Source organism: Gracilinanus agilis, chromosome 2 (assembly GCF_016433145.1).
Source record: "Gracilinanus agilis isolate LMUSP501 chromosome 2, AgileGrace, whole genome shotgun sequence".
In the NCBI taxonomy this organism is placed as follows: domain Eukaryota; kingdom Metazoa; phylum Chordata; class Mammalia; order Didelphimorphia; family Didelphidae; genus Gracilinanus; species Gracilinanus agilis.
In genome coordinates, this window is record NC_058131.1 from 623,525,257 (window position 1) to 623,540,014 (window position 14,758).

The 14,758-nt window shown below is 36.9% G+C and overlaps 1 protein-coding gene across 1 annotated transcript in view; it reads left to right on the plus strand.

Moving 5' to 3' along the window:
• ACSL5 (acyl-CoA synthetase long chain family member 5) overlaps positions 1-14,758 on the plus strand; it is a 54,483-nt gene that overhangs the window by 14,867 nt on the left and 24,858 nt on the right. The window contains exons 2-3 of the mRNA XM_044665575.1: positions 10,779-10,963; positions 12,093-12,201. Of these exons, the coding sequence (XP_044521510.1) occupies positions 10,808-10,963; positions 12,093-12,201 (265 nt within the window). The 5' untranslated portion in view covers positions 10,779-10,807. The remainder of the gene's footprint in view (positions 1-10,778; positions 10,964-12,092; positions 12,202-14,758) is intronic.

The following is a 14,758-nucleotide window of genomic DNA, read 5'->3' on the forward strand; positions in this document are numbered from 1 at the left end:
GGCTATAGAGAGCCTATGTTTCTTCCTTTGAGAACTATTGATTCACACTCTTGGACTTTTTTTTTTTTTAATCAGTTGGGGAATAGCTCTTTCTTATAAATTTGAAACAGTTCCATATATATCTTAGAAATGAAATCTTCATCATGGAAACTAGCTGCAATTATTTTGCCCAGTTAATTGTTCCCCTTTTAATCTTAGCTTTAGTAGTTGTATGAAAAGTTTTTTTTTAATTTTATGTAATCAAAATTACCCATTTTATCTTCTATGGTCCTCTCTGTTTTTTGTTTGATATTTAACTTTTCTCCTATCCATAGATCTGATAGTTATTCCCCACCTACCATGTTTCTCAAATTTTTTTAAACCCTTACCTTCTGTCTTGGAGCCAAAGCAGAAGAGTGGTAAGGGCTAAGCAATGGGGGTCAAGTGACTTACCCAGGGTCACAGCTAGGAAGTGTCTGACTCTCAATGCACTGAGCCACCCAGCTGCCCCCTCAAATTTGTTTTTGATCTGACGTTTTGTACCTAGGTCACATATACATTTAGAGATTATATTTGTTTAAGAACCTCTTTTCCAAAACATCACTAAGGTTAAAAAAAATCTCTTTCAGGGAAATCATTTGAAATAACTAGACTGGAAAACATTTCTGGAAACTATGTGGTTACATATAATACTACTTACAAATAAATTAGATTTATTTTATTTGGTCAGAGAAGCCAATACAATAGCCAGTGGGTAGAAATGAAAAGGGAGTGGATCTTAGTTTAATTTTAAAAAGCCTTTTCTTTTTTACTATAAGGTTTGTTTTTCCTTTATATGTAAAAATAATTTTTGGTGTTCTTCATTTTCTGACATTTTGAGTTCTGCATTTTCTATCTCCCTTGCTCTCCTATCCCCTCCCCAAAATGGTAAGTAACTTGCTATTGGATATACATGTTCTATTACAGTGATGGCAAACCTTTTAGAAGAGCAAGTGATTTTAGAAATGTCCTCAGTCAAGGGGGACGCGAGCAGCCTGGCCCCATGCTCCTCTGGATTTCTAATAACCAACTCTGGCAAACTCTATGTTGGGGCAAAAGCATGCATACACAGAGAGGGCTCTGAGTGCCCCCTCTGACATGCATGCCATAGGTTTGCCACCACAATTCTATCATATAAAACAAATTTCTATATTTATCATGTTGTGGAGGAAAAAAACCATTAAAATTGATAAAATAAAGTGAAAATGGTCTGCTTCAATCTGTATTCAGATTCTATCAATTCTTTCTCTAGAGTTGGATAGTGCTTTTTTGCATTTGGGGATGTCTTGGATCATTCTGTTGCTGAGAATAGCTAAGTCACTCACATTTGTTATTTGTATATTATTGCTTTTCTGATCACTTTGTATCAGTTCATATAGGTCTTTCCAGGCTTTTCTGAAATCAGGCTGCTTATTATTTCAATATTCCATTATAATCATATGTCACAATTTGCTCAGCCATTCCTCAATTGATGGGTATTCCCTCAGTTTCTAATTCTTTGCTACCACAACAAAAGTTTACAAATTTTTTTGCACAAACAGGTCTTTCCCCACACACATACTTAAAAAAAAAATCTCTATGGGATACAGATCTAGTAGTGGTATTGCTGAGTCAAAGGATATGTACAGTTTTATAGCCCTTTGGGCATAATCCCAAATTATATTCCAGAATGTTTGGATCAATTCGCAATAGTGCATAATGTCTGAATTTTCCTATATCCCCTCCAATATTTATTGCTTTCCTTTTTCTAACATATTAGTCAATACTGCTAGGCGTGAGAAGGCCTAACTAGAGCTATCAGTGGACAGGCTGTCCTAGAAGGTAGCCAAGTTCCTTCTTTTCCAGAAGTATTTTAAAAAGATGCTAAATGATCTAGAATATTTTGTAAGTGATATCTAAGTATATATATCTGCTATAAATATATATCTGTTGCAGATAGAGATTAACTTAGAATTCTGAGGGTCCTTTCCAACTTTAAATCTACAGATTAATAAGAAATTATAATAACTGGAATTTAGAAATATTTGAACTTTGCTGTGGGTGGAGAGAATAGCTAGAAGCAATATGACATAGAGGTTGGGACATTGGACTTGGAGTCAGGTAGTACTGGTTTCTAAAATGACCTCTGATACTTACTCTGTAATGATGGGCAAATCACTTACCCTCTCTTGACCTCAGTTTCCTTATCTATAAAATGAAGGGATTTGACTTGGATATAAGACCCCTGACAACTCTAAATCTATAATATAACATCAGCAATATGAGGATAGAAGGTACAGAGGTACAGCTGGGAAGTATGGATGGAAGAAAGTATATGTAGATTTTCATTTAGATCAGAAGTTCTTAACTTGGAATCCATGAACTTATTTTTAAAGCTATTTTGATGACTATTTCAAAATAATTTATTTCCTTTGTAATCTAGTACATTTATGTAATTTCATGTATTTTGATTTTTTTTTCAAACTCTTACCTTCTATCATAGAATCAGTACTATGTGTTGGTTGTAAGGTTGAAGAGTGGTAAAAGGTAAGCTATATGGGTTAAGTGACTTGCCCAGGGTCACATGATAAGAATACTATTTGTAAAGGGAGTTTATTTATTGTCATTTTTCAGTGATATCTGACTCTTCATGATTCCATTTTGGGGTTTTCTTGGCAAAGACACTGGAGTAGTTTTCGATTTCCTTCAACTCATTTTACAGATGAGGAAACTGAGGCAAACAGGGTTAAGTGATTTGCACAGGGTCATACAGCTAGAAAGTGTCTGTGGCCAGATTTAAACGCAGGAAGATAAATCTTCTTGACTCAAGGATCAGCACTGTATCCACTGTGCCATACTAGCTGCCCTAAAAGGAAGCATTCACCAACTCGCTAAAGGAACCTATGATATAAACAAAGTTAAAAACTCCTGATTAGATGAAACTTAGAATTTATAACCAAAAAATTAGAGAAAAAGAACAGTATAACATGGTTTAGGGTGTTAAGTTTCTGGTTTAGCTAAAATATATTAACTGAATGAATTATAAAAAAAGAAACCAACCTTGAATGCTAGTAAAAGGGAAAGGAATTTCTTGCTCTTGTCTAGAAAAAAGAAAATTCTGACTAGATAAAACCATGGGAGAAAAGAGGACATACTTAGCAAGTTTGGATTCCAGTTATTACAGAGACAACCTGAAACCCAGAGAGCTAGGAAGGACTAAGTAAATCAAATATCAGGATTTGCCGGCAGAGTTGCCTTGGTAGTGAAATTTAACTAAACTAATTCAACTCATTAATGAAGTATAGCCCTTTATTTTCAAGAAGGCTGATGGAAAGCATAGTTTTCCTTAGTTGGAAGGAGGAACTGAAGGTTCATGGGAGATGGGAGCTGTGACTCATGAAAGGTGGGATAAAGATGGGAAGAAAGTCCAGTTCCTAAAGAGAAAAAGAGGAGCTCCAGGGCAAAGGGCATTGAAGATAAGTACCAGCACTCAGCTGGATGCAAGTGAAGGGCACTAAAGTAAAAATAATCATGAACAAGTGGAGCCTCAATCTGGCCTGTTGACTCACTTAAAGAGTAATTTATCTGGACTAAATTTTGCAATTTCCCTGCCTATTGCTGCTACTGAGACCCGGTGGATTTATTCTCTCTCCATTTCCTCTATTTCATTGCTACCTGATTAACTGACATCACTCTCAGGAGTTTCCTGCTTTCTTTAAACTTTATTTTTGTGTATGTGCTGTTATAATGATTTTTGTCTCCAAATAAAAATAAGGTTTTTTGTTTGTTTCTTTTTGCATTTTGAGCAAGTGCTTACTCTAAAGGAGTGATCTATACAAAGAATAAAATGGAACTCATAGACCTAGTCCTAGCCATAGTCCTAGACTTTACCATGAAGTAGGATTAGGTTGGTAGGATAAAGTAAGAGATACTAGCCAAGTATAGGGAAGGACCAATGGTCCTTTAAACATGTTTTCTGGAAGAGGACATCATATCAGGAAATTGTTTTTTGCTTAGGAAAGGGGTCCTTTGCTTTTTGTGTGTTATGGACCCTTTTGACGGACTAGTGAAGCCTTTAGACATTCTCAGATTAATGTTTTAAATGAATAAAACAAAATATGTAGGATTAAAAAGGAAACCAATTATGTTAAATTATATATATTTTAAAAGTTCATTATATATATTTTAAAAATTATATATATTTCAAAAGACTAAGGGATTATTTTGAGACCATTTTGACACAGTGATATATTAATAACCACTAGTGTAACAGGTATCTTCAGCATAGCATATGGAAAATTATTGCTCTTAGCCACACAATTATCTACGTCCTTCCTCTTTCCCTACTCACCTCTAAATTTGCCCTACCCAATTCTTTCACAATTAGGAATGTTAAATAAAAAGGAAATGAATCATGCTAGATTGCTTCAAATACCATCCTATAGAAATTATAGAATTAGAACTCCACAAGATCCATAATAATGAGGGATATATAGTACCTTCCTATGAACTATCCAAGCATACCTTGAAAATTTAACAAGCTATAACATATAGATTAGAAGTGAGATCTAGGTTTGGGAGTTGGGAAGTCTAGGTTCTACTTCTAGAAATCACATGGTATTGTTGACTAAGTCTATTGAGAAGACTTGGTTAAAAATACCCAGTTTCATCAAAGATTTTTTTCATAAAGTATTTACACTTGTTGACCTCGAGAAAGTAATTTCCTTTCTCTAGCCCTTAGTTTCCTTAAATGTGAAATGGGAACAATTATTCAAAACAATCCTTTAAATTAATAACTAATATTTAGTTCTATGGCACTTCAAAATTTACACACTTTTTTTTTTTCATGAACTATCTAATCTAGGGACAGTTAGGTGGTTCAATGGATGGAACACTGGACCACAAGTCTAGAAGACTGCTTTTCCTGAGTTCAAATCCAAGCTCAAAATTTATTAGCTGTGTGACCCTAGGCAAAGCACTTAACTCTGTTTGCTTTAGTTTCCTCATCTGTAAAAAAGGAAATTGCAAACCACTCCAGTATCTTTGCCAAGAAAACCTCAAATGGGGTCATGAAGCATTGGTCAATACTAAGAAAACTGAACAATAACAAAAATCTCATCTAAGCTTCAATGCTCTGAGGAAGGCACTACAGACATTTTCCCCATATTATAGATGAAAATACTGAGTTTCAGAGATGAGAGGTGGTTTGCCTGAGGCAACACAGTTGTTACATTTCAGAAGTGAGATTGAAGCCCAGTCTTGACTCTTAAGCCTAGTATTCCTCTTACTATGCTATAATGTCTCTTAGAGTACAGACAATACAGAATTAAACGAAGTGTTTAGAAAACCATACAATATTACATAAAAATGAGTTTTATTAAACCTAACTTTATACACTAGCTACTGGTATGATCCTTACTTTTCTGTAGGTGTCTGTTTAATTGCTATAGACTAGATTTGTAGGTTCTTCCTCAGCAATCACAAGCAATGAATAAAATAATCTCTAAAATGGTATTTGCCATCTGTATGGCAATTTATTGCCTATCTTTATTGACAAATCTATCATTATTGACAAAATCAGCATCATTCTCTGGCAAGTGGTAAACAAAACACTTTGTCACCTTAAATGGATTATGAAGAGTTTGGAAAGAAATGATTATCTCTTTTCCTGTAGAATAGGGAATTTTTTTTTCTCTTCTCTAAAATGGGAAAGCATTTCTTCCACCTGACTGTACTCCTCTAGACATCATCTTGCTTTTCAGAACCTTATCATATAAGATCACATCCATCTTAAAGCTTACACCTCTTCAATACCCCCATCCCCTGGAAGTCTTCCCTCCTCTGATTGGAAAGGGAAGAGGATGAGCAAGAGGGCTTCTTCCATATTCTCCATTTAAAGAGGATGCTTAGAGTATCCATATACACTATTATAGCCCACCTGGCTATAATCCTCTAGATTTCATCTTGCCCAGTACTGAGTACTTAACTCTCTTTTCAGCCCATTTTTATGTATTTTCTTTCCCCATTTGATTGTAAGGTTCTTGAGGGGAGGTACTACTTTCTTTTCTTTGAATATCTAACCCTTAGCACAATGCTTGGCACATAATAGGTGCTTTATCACTCCACAAGGTTGTATTTCTCATTCCCTTCCTCCTTCAGGCAGAACTGAAGTCAACCCTCTATAAAGATGTAGTCAGAGCCTGTGTCCAATGTGCTTGACTGATAATTAAAAGATTTTATTCCCAAATGATTTTTTTTTAGCTTGCTCAACCAGCAGACACTTATTAAGAGTTGACCATGTGCCAGGCCCCATGCTAAGTCTGGACAAAAGGGGGCAAAAGATAGCCCCTGCCCTTAACTCTAATGGAGGAGACAACATGCAAATGCATACAAAACAACTCAATGTACAGGAAAAATAGAAAATAATCAGCAGAGGGAATACACTAGAATTAAGTTGGGATTTCAGTTGGTACTTAAAGGAAGTCAGGCAGGTCAATAATCAGAGCAAAGGTGAAGGAGAACATTCCAGGCATAGAGGATAGCTAGAGAAAATGCCTGGAGCCAAGAGATGAAGTCTTATTTATGAAACAGTCAGGAGGTCAGTATCATTGGATTGAAGAGTTCGAGTTGGAAAGTAAGCTGCAAGAAGACAGGAAAGGTAAGAAGAGTAAGGTTTAGAAGGGTTTTGAGTGGCAAACGGAGTATTTGTGATTTGATCTTGGAGGCAATAGGGAGTTTATGGAGTAGTGGTGCGGAGTGAATGTGATTGGACCTGTGCTTTAGGAAAATCACTTCAGTGGCTGAATAGAAGATGGACTGAGATGGAAAGAGAGTTGTGGCAGGCAAACCCATAAGTAGCCATGGCAGTAATCAAAGTATGAGGTGATAAGGACCTACAACAGTGTGGTGGCAGTGTTGAAGGAGAGAAGGGTACAGACATATTTGAGAAATGGAGCAAAGGTGAAATCAAGACACCTTGGTAACAGCCTGGATATGGGAGATGAAAGATAGTGAGGAGTCCAAGATGATTCCAAGATTGAGAGCCTGAGGGATTAGGAGCATAGTGTTGCCCTCTGTAGTAAAAGGGCAGGTAGATGATTGCCTATGTCTGATAATTTGCCATTAGTCATTTCTTCAAGAAAACTTTTAGAAGTCCAAAGTTTAAAATAAAATACAAAAACCTGGGAGGGGCAAAAAACTAACTGATTAGTAAAGGCAAATTTACTAGAAGGGTTAGTTTTCTAAAGGAAACTTTGGCAAGTCACTTAATTCCCCAGGCTTTGGTTTGTCAGCTATCAGTGAATGGGAAGAGTTGGACAAAACTTCTGAGTTTTAATCCAAATATGGATAAATTTGGGAAGCCAGAGGAAGCCTTAGAAGCCATCTAGTCCAATCCTTTCAAGTTACAGATGAGGAAATAAATCTCAGTAAAGTAAGTAACTTACTCAAGATGGCAGGGGTTTCTCAATTTCCTTTTTTAATAAATGTCACATATATAGCAAGAATCATGTAGAATTTGAATATAGGTTCTCTGACTCAAGTCAAAGTTTTCTTCACTGTATATAAATATTTCACAAACAGTATCTAATAGGATACAGTCTAGGTAAAAGGTCCGCCTTTTTTTTTTCTGGGCATGGAGGGAGTAGAATAAGAAAAAGAGAGAATTCTGGGTTACAGAGTATTACTTATTAAGGTGTCATAATAAGAGGCTCCATCCAGAAAGCTAGAGAAGGAGGAGGGAGACTTGCATTTCAGGACAGCTGGCCTGAAAGAACAACTTAGCCTATTTCAGTTTTTTTCAAGAAGCCACCCCTTGCAGAAAGTATAATAAGGCTAGCTAAAGCTGTATTGATTGGTTCCAAGGCAAGAGAGGGGTAAAGATTAGGCAATGTCAGTTAAATGACTTGCTTCAGAGTTACACAAGTAGGAAGTGCCTGAGGTCAGATATTAACTCGGGACCTCCTGCCTCCTGGTTTGGCTCTCTATCAATTAAGCCACCTACATGCCCTTTTATAGTCTTAAAAATTATTGAGAACCCAATGGTTATCTATATATATATCATAATCATATGGCAAATATCCTTATTTTACTAAAGGGCAAACATGTAATAGAGTAGGACTGCTGCTATACTGTATTTCATATGTTGTCATTCTTTGACATGATTCATCTCTGGTTTATAAATATTGAAATCTCTGAGAGCAAACTCTGGTACTGAAGTTGCTTAAGTAAGTTCATCTTTGGAACCTTTTTCTTTATTTTTTCCCCCTATTTTTTGTTCATTTATTAAAAAAACTCTTACTTCTAAAAAAATTTATTTAATTAATTTAGAATGTTTTCCCATGGTTACATAATTCATGTTCTTTCCTTCCCTCTTACCCTCCCAGAGCCAATGAGCAATTCTACTGGGTTTTACATGTATCATTGTTCAAAACCTATTTCCATATTAACACTATTTGCAATAGAGTGATAGTTTAGTCTACATCCCCAATCATATCCCCATCGAACCATGTGATCAAACAGTTGTTTTTCTTCTGTGTTTCTACTCCCACAGTTCTTCCTCTGAATGTGGATAGTTTTCTTTCTCATGAGTCCCTCAGAATTATCCTGGGTCATTGCATTGCTGCTAGTAGAGAAATCCATTGCATTTGATTTTACCACAGTGTATCAGTCTCTGAGTATAATGTTCTCCTGGTTCTGCTCCTTTACTCTGCATCAGTTCCTGGAGGTCATTCCAATTCACATGGAATTCCTCCAGTTTATTATTCCTTTGAGCACAATAGTATTCCATCACCAGCAGATACCACAATTTGTTCAGCCATTCCCCAATCAAAGGGCATCCCCTCATTTTCCAATTTTTTGCCAACACAAAGAACAACTTTTACTTTTTGTCTTATTAACAACTCTAAAATAGAAGAGCAAGGAGTAGGCAATTAGGGTTAAATGACATGCCTAGGGTCACACAGCTAGACACTGCAGGTCTGGTGCTCTATCTATTAAGCCATCTAGCTACCCCTATACCTTCTTTAAAAAATATTTTAGTTCCAAATTCTCTCCCTTCCTCCAGACCCTCCCCACCCATTAGAAAGGCAAGCAATATGATACCCATTATATCTGTGAAATCATGCAAAACATATTTCCTATAGTAGTCATGTTGGCTAAAAAAAGAGCAAGAAAAAATAAAGTGGAAAAAAATATGCTTCAGTCTACATTCAGTTCATCAGTCCTCTCTGGAGGCAGTAGCATTTTTCACCATGAATCCTTTAGAATTTGTTGTGGATCACAGTATTCATCCAAGTAGCTAAGTATTTCACAGTTATTAAATTGCTGTTATTCTTATAACAAAAAAACTGTCATTGTTATAAAACTGCTGTTACTATGTACAATATTCTCCTAGTTTGGATTACCTCAGTTTGTATCAGTTCATACAGAACCTTTTTCTGAATAAACTCTTTTTTTTTTACTTTTTTCTGACTACTCTTTTTATATTTTTATTTTTATTTTGAATATTTTCCCATAGTTACATGTTTCATGTTCTTTCCATCTCCCCAAGCCCCCCAAACCCACTTTAGCTGATGGACAATTCTACTGGGTTTTACATGTATCATTGATTCCCATATTATTGGATTAAGATCCATATTATTGATAGTTGGACTAGAGTTATCATTTAGTGTCTTCATCCCCAATAATATCCACTGGGTTTTACATGTATCATTGATTAAGCCCTAATTCCATATTATTGATAGTTGGGCTAGAGTTATCACTTAGTGTCTTCATCCCCAATAATATCCCCATCAGCCCATGTGTTCAAGCAGTTGTTTTTCCTCTGTGTTTCTCCTCCCACAGTTATTCCTCTGAATGTGGCTAGTTTTCTTTCACATAAGTCTCTCAGCCTTGCTCTGGATTCTTGCATTGCTTCTAGTAGAGAAGTCTGTTATGTTAGATTGCACCACAGTCTCTGTGTACAATGTTCTCCTGGATCTGCTCCTTTCACTCTGCATCAATTCCTGGAGGTCATTCCAGTTCATATGGAACTCCTCCAGTTCTTTATTCCTTTGAGCACAATTTTTTAGTATTCCATCACCAACAGATACCACAATTTGTTCAGCCATTCCCCAATCAAAGGACATTCTCTCATTTTCCAGTTTTTTGCAACCACAACGAACACAGTTATATATATATGTTTTTGTACAGGTCTTTTTCTGAATAAACTCTTGATGACAAATAGAAAGCTAATTCTTATGGTTTCCCATTGTCCATTTCCTTCCTCTAAATTAAGTAGGCAAAAAAGAAAACTATTCTCTTTAATTTGTCTGGGAAACAACTTATTTCTATCTTATCTCCTCCACTTCAGACATCAGAGTAAGGAGGAGGGATTTGTCAAAAGCCAATAAACATTTAAGCACCTGCTATGTGCTAGGCACTGTGCTAAACCCTGGGAATTCAAAGAAATGCAAAAAGCAAAAACAAAAACAAAACAGTTGTGGTGTAATGGCAGAAATGCAAAGAACTATGTATAAAGGAGCTAAAGGTAGGATAAATTGGAAGTAATCAACAGAGAGAAAGCACTAGAATTAAGGGGAATCAGAGAATGTTTCATGTCAAAGGGAAGATTTACTGGAGCTTGAAAAAAAGGAAGTCAGAGAAATAGTTTTTCACAATATTAGGGGCAATAATTAGTCAATGACATGGAAGTTGCCTGCCTCCCCTAAATCCTCCCAAATTCTTGGTAGAAGCAATGAGCATTTCTAATTCTTAAGTTTCTTTTTCTTTTTTTTTTTTAGGTCTAAATTTTTGTTGCTGATTCACAAAGATGCTTTTCATCTTGAACTTTCTGTTCTCCCCACTCCCAACACCAGTAGCGATCAGCCTGATAACAGTTGGAATCACCTTCTTCCTGTGGCTAGTTAACAAACCTCGGCCAGCATGGCCCCTCCTGGACCTGAACAGGCAATCAGTGGGAGTACAGGTAATTCTATTGCTGTTGACCTTGTCCAATTGACCAGTCTTGATCCAGGCAGTGAATCTAACTTGGTGCCTCTGAAAAGTGAATAATTTGTTTAAAGTCATCTACCAACAGAGAGGTGTCCAATTGACTTGAATACCAGCTCAGGCTTTCTGAAATAAAAATGATACCAATAGCTTGAACTATCTAGCTGAGATTATTTACACCCAAAGTCTTTAAACTTGGATCTATGAATTTCTTTTTTAAATGCTGATAACTATATTTCCATGTAGTTGAGGTACTTTATTTCATACTTTTAAAAACATTATGAGAAGGGGTCCATACATTTTACCAGATTGCTAAATGGATCCATGGCACAAATAGGACAGGCTGTACTCTAAAGGACACTAGGAGCTTATTTCTATTCTTCTTCAGATGAGCTAGTAAATGTTAAAAGAAGAAATTTGAAGGATACAATTTTAAATTTAATTTGCACTATTAAAATTTTCTCCATCAATTTCTTAAGAATAGAAATCAACAAAAAAGTCAAGACATAACTTATAGTTTGTCTACTTCTAAAGTGTAAAATGCTCACAGTTGAAAATTTAATAATCTTCCAACCTGTTCAGATTGGTTCTAGAACACCTCTATATCCTGGGCAATCCTAGAGCTGCTTTAGCCCATACTTCTAGTAGGATGATATTTTACTAAAAGAAATTCATTTAATAAAGAAAGGGTACTTTTTTCCTTGAGAATTCTGACTAGGAGTTGCCATCCATACCTCTTACTAGAAGTTTCTCTTGCAATTCTGAAGCTATCTCCTATACCATGATCGTCTGGAGGGTAAAGGAGAAGGTTTGGGAAATTTTCTCTTTTTAGAAATTTTTTTTGGTGGGAGTTAAGGAAATAATTTTTTTTAAAATTTTTTAAACCCTTTAACTTTCTGTGTATTGACTTATAGGTGGAAGATTGGTAAGGGTAGGCAATGGGGGTCAAGTGACTTGCCCAGGGGTCACACAGCTGGGAAGTGTCTGAGGTCGGATTTGAACCCAGGACCTCCTGTCTCTAGACCTGGCTCTTAATCCACTGAGCTACCCAGCTGCCCCCAGGAAATAATTTTTTAAATAAATCTTAATTTGGATTTATACTGTAGGGAGGAGCCCGGCGGGGTGCTATGCAACACAATAGTGAGTTGATCAAATACTACTATTCTGATGCCACAACAGTGTATGAAATTTTCCAAAGAGGACTCCGTGTATCTGGTAAGTCTACTAACTATTTTGTTCATGGTTTTTAAACTTAATTAAGTAATATCCTAAGTAGAAACAGGATTAAGAGTAGGCAATCACATTCACAAGGTGGGGGTGATAATGATGAGAAGGGATTTACTTTATATTTCAAAAAGCATACTTTGATGTCAGAAAATACTGTTTCCTTCATGACATGTAGGTATTTTGTTGTAAGTGCTATCTATCATGGTTCAGAGGCTTGAGCAGCTTTGCTGTACTTCTCAGGTGGGATCATAATTTTTAAACCTTGCCTAGAGGTCCTAGGGAACATGGGTCTGTTATCCAAGGAACATGCTAATTTTATTCAGAGAATTTATACCAGATTTAGTCACAGAGTAGCAAAGAGAAGCAAATTACTGTGAAAAATACATGCTACAGTTAGTGTAAAAAAGAAGTGTAAGTGTAAAAAAGTGAAAAAAGTGTAAAAAAGAAGTGGTTTTGGATTCATTTACAAAATGGCTATTTTGACTGAAGTGCCTGATGATTCAACTTGCCTTTAGTAAATGGGGGTGGAGAATAGAATTTGAATGCTAGGGTGGAGTTAGAAGGGACTTTGGACATCAATCTCCTTGTTTTCTCAGATGGAGAAACCAAGGCCAAGGAAGGGACATAATGTACTCACTGCCACATATCTAACTAACTGCAAATCTGAGACTAGTAGAACCTGCTTTTCAAAATTTCCAAACCCAGGTTCTTTGTAGTACACTTCCTATCTCTTCATCAGAAAATGCATTAATTTTTCAATGTTCCAGAAAATAAGATCATGCAAACTCTTTCTTACAAACTTTGTACAAGACTACCTCACCTCAAGTCACCCACTACCTTGTAAAGCCAGACACTGTGCTAAGCTTGCAGGTATTCCACCAAGACCAATGGATTTGTCCCTTGTGCCTTGGTCGATAGTTAACATTTATGAAGCACTTAACTGTGTGCCAGGCACTGTGCTAAGTATTGGAGATACACATACGAAAAAAGAAAGACAGTACCTGACTGAGCTTATAATATAATGGGGGACGATAAAACACACAAGGAAGCTGAAAAGTAAGATGGGATGGGGGGGAATACCAGAGTTGGGGAATGATTGATTTAAGTCCTACAGTTGGGGGGTGGGAAATAAGATGAAGAGGTTTGAGTTGCAGAGAGGATTTCAACTTGCTGAAGGATGAGTTTCTGGAGATCACGAAAGCCAGGAAGTCAGCTGGGTGGGAAATGATGAAGTGAATTCCCCAAGTCCCCTTCTTTAAATGGCAGATGATTAGGAAAGAATTCTCCAGTCACCAAACAATCTCTATCCTCACTGATCAGAGGAAGCAGATTCAAACACTGTGTTTGCCTCTTGGGCATGCCATTCAATTGCCCTGAATCTGTTTTCTCCAGGATAAAATGATATAATTGGACAAGACACTGTTTGATCTATGATCCTGATGTATTCTGTGCACACATATGCCTACTTGCTTCTCTTCCTCACTCTCTCTCCCTGCACTTCCATCTCACGTGTGTATTAGATGAAGTTACTTCATCCTACTTAAGTGAGAGCCAGCAGAGACAGCAGAGGAAAGAATGGGGAATTTGAAGCTAGCGGACCTATATTGTATTCTGGGTCTGATACCCCCAGCTATACGATGATGGATGAGTCACTATGCTCCCCTCTTTTTGTTTTAATCCCTTACCTTCTGTCTTAGGACAGAAAAGCAGTAAAGGCTTGGCAAATGAGGCTAAGTGTCTGAGCCCAGATTTTAACCCTGGACCTCCTGTCTATAGATCTGGCCTGGCTCTCTGTCCACCAGCCACCTAGCTGCCCCTAGGATCCCCTCTTGATCAAACAGATAATACATGTACCTGAAACTTAGGATCATTGAAGGTTTACCAAATGCTTTCTGAGGCTGAGCATTACCAACAACTCTGTACACATGATACATGAATGGGACAGCCAGGTGGCAAAAGTGAGATTGTAAAAAGCTTTTTTCCTATCCTAAAATGGAAGGATATCTGAGATATGGTGCAAATGATCCCATTATCTCCAAACTATGTGACTTTCAGACCTTGACCAGGCACTGGTTAGCCCAGCTGCCATCTTCTTTTCCCACAGTTGAGATCGGTGAGTTGTGCTGTGCTGCAGTAATAAAATGATTTCACTGGTTCTCCTCTCCCTTTAAATAGCCAAATAAAATTTTAACTTAGGTAAATGAATGTATAAGGAAGTAAATGCCACAAACATGACCTGTTTGAAAAAAGTGTTTATTTTTTTGCTTCTAATGGGGTAGTGCATCCTTCACACAGGGAGGTGTTTAGCAGACAGCTTGTAGTAGGTGAATAACATACACAATTTACAGCTGTGTAGATTGACAATGTTAGAATACAGTTTTGGGGGAAAGTAGGTGGCTTAGTGGATGGAGAGCCAGGCCCAGAGATGAGAGGTTCTGGGTTCAAATGTGGCCTCAGACACTTCCTAGCTGTGTGACCCTGTGCAAGTCACATAACCCCCACTGCCTAGCTCTTACCACTCTTCTTCCTTGGAACTGATACACAG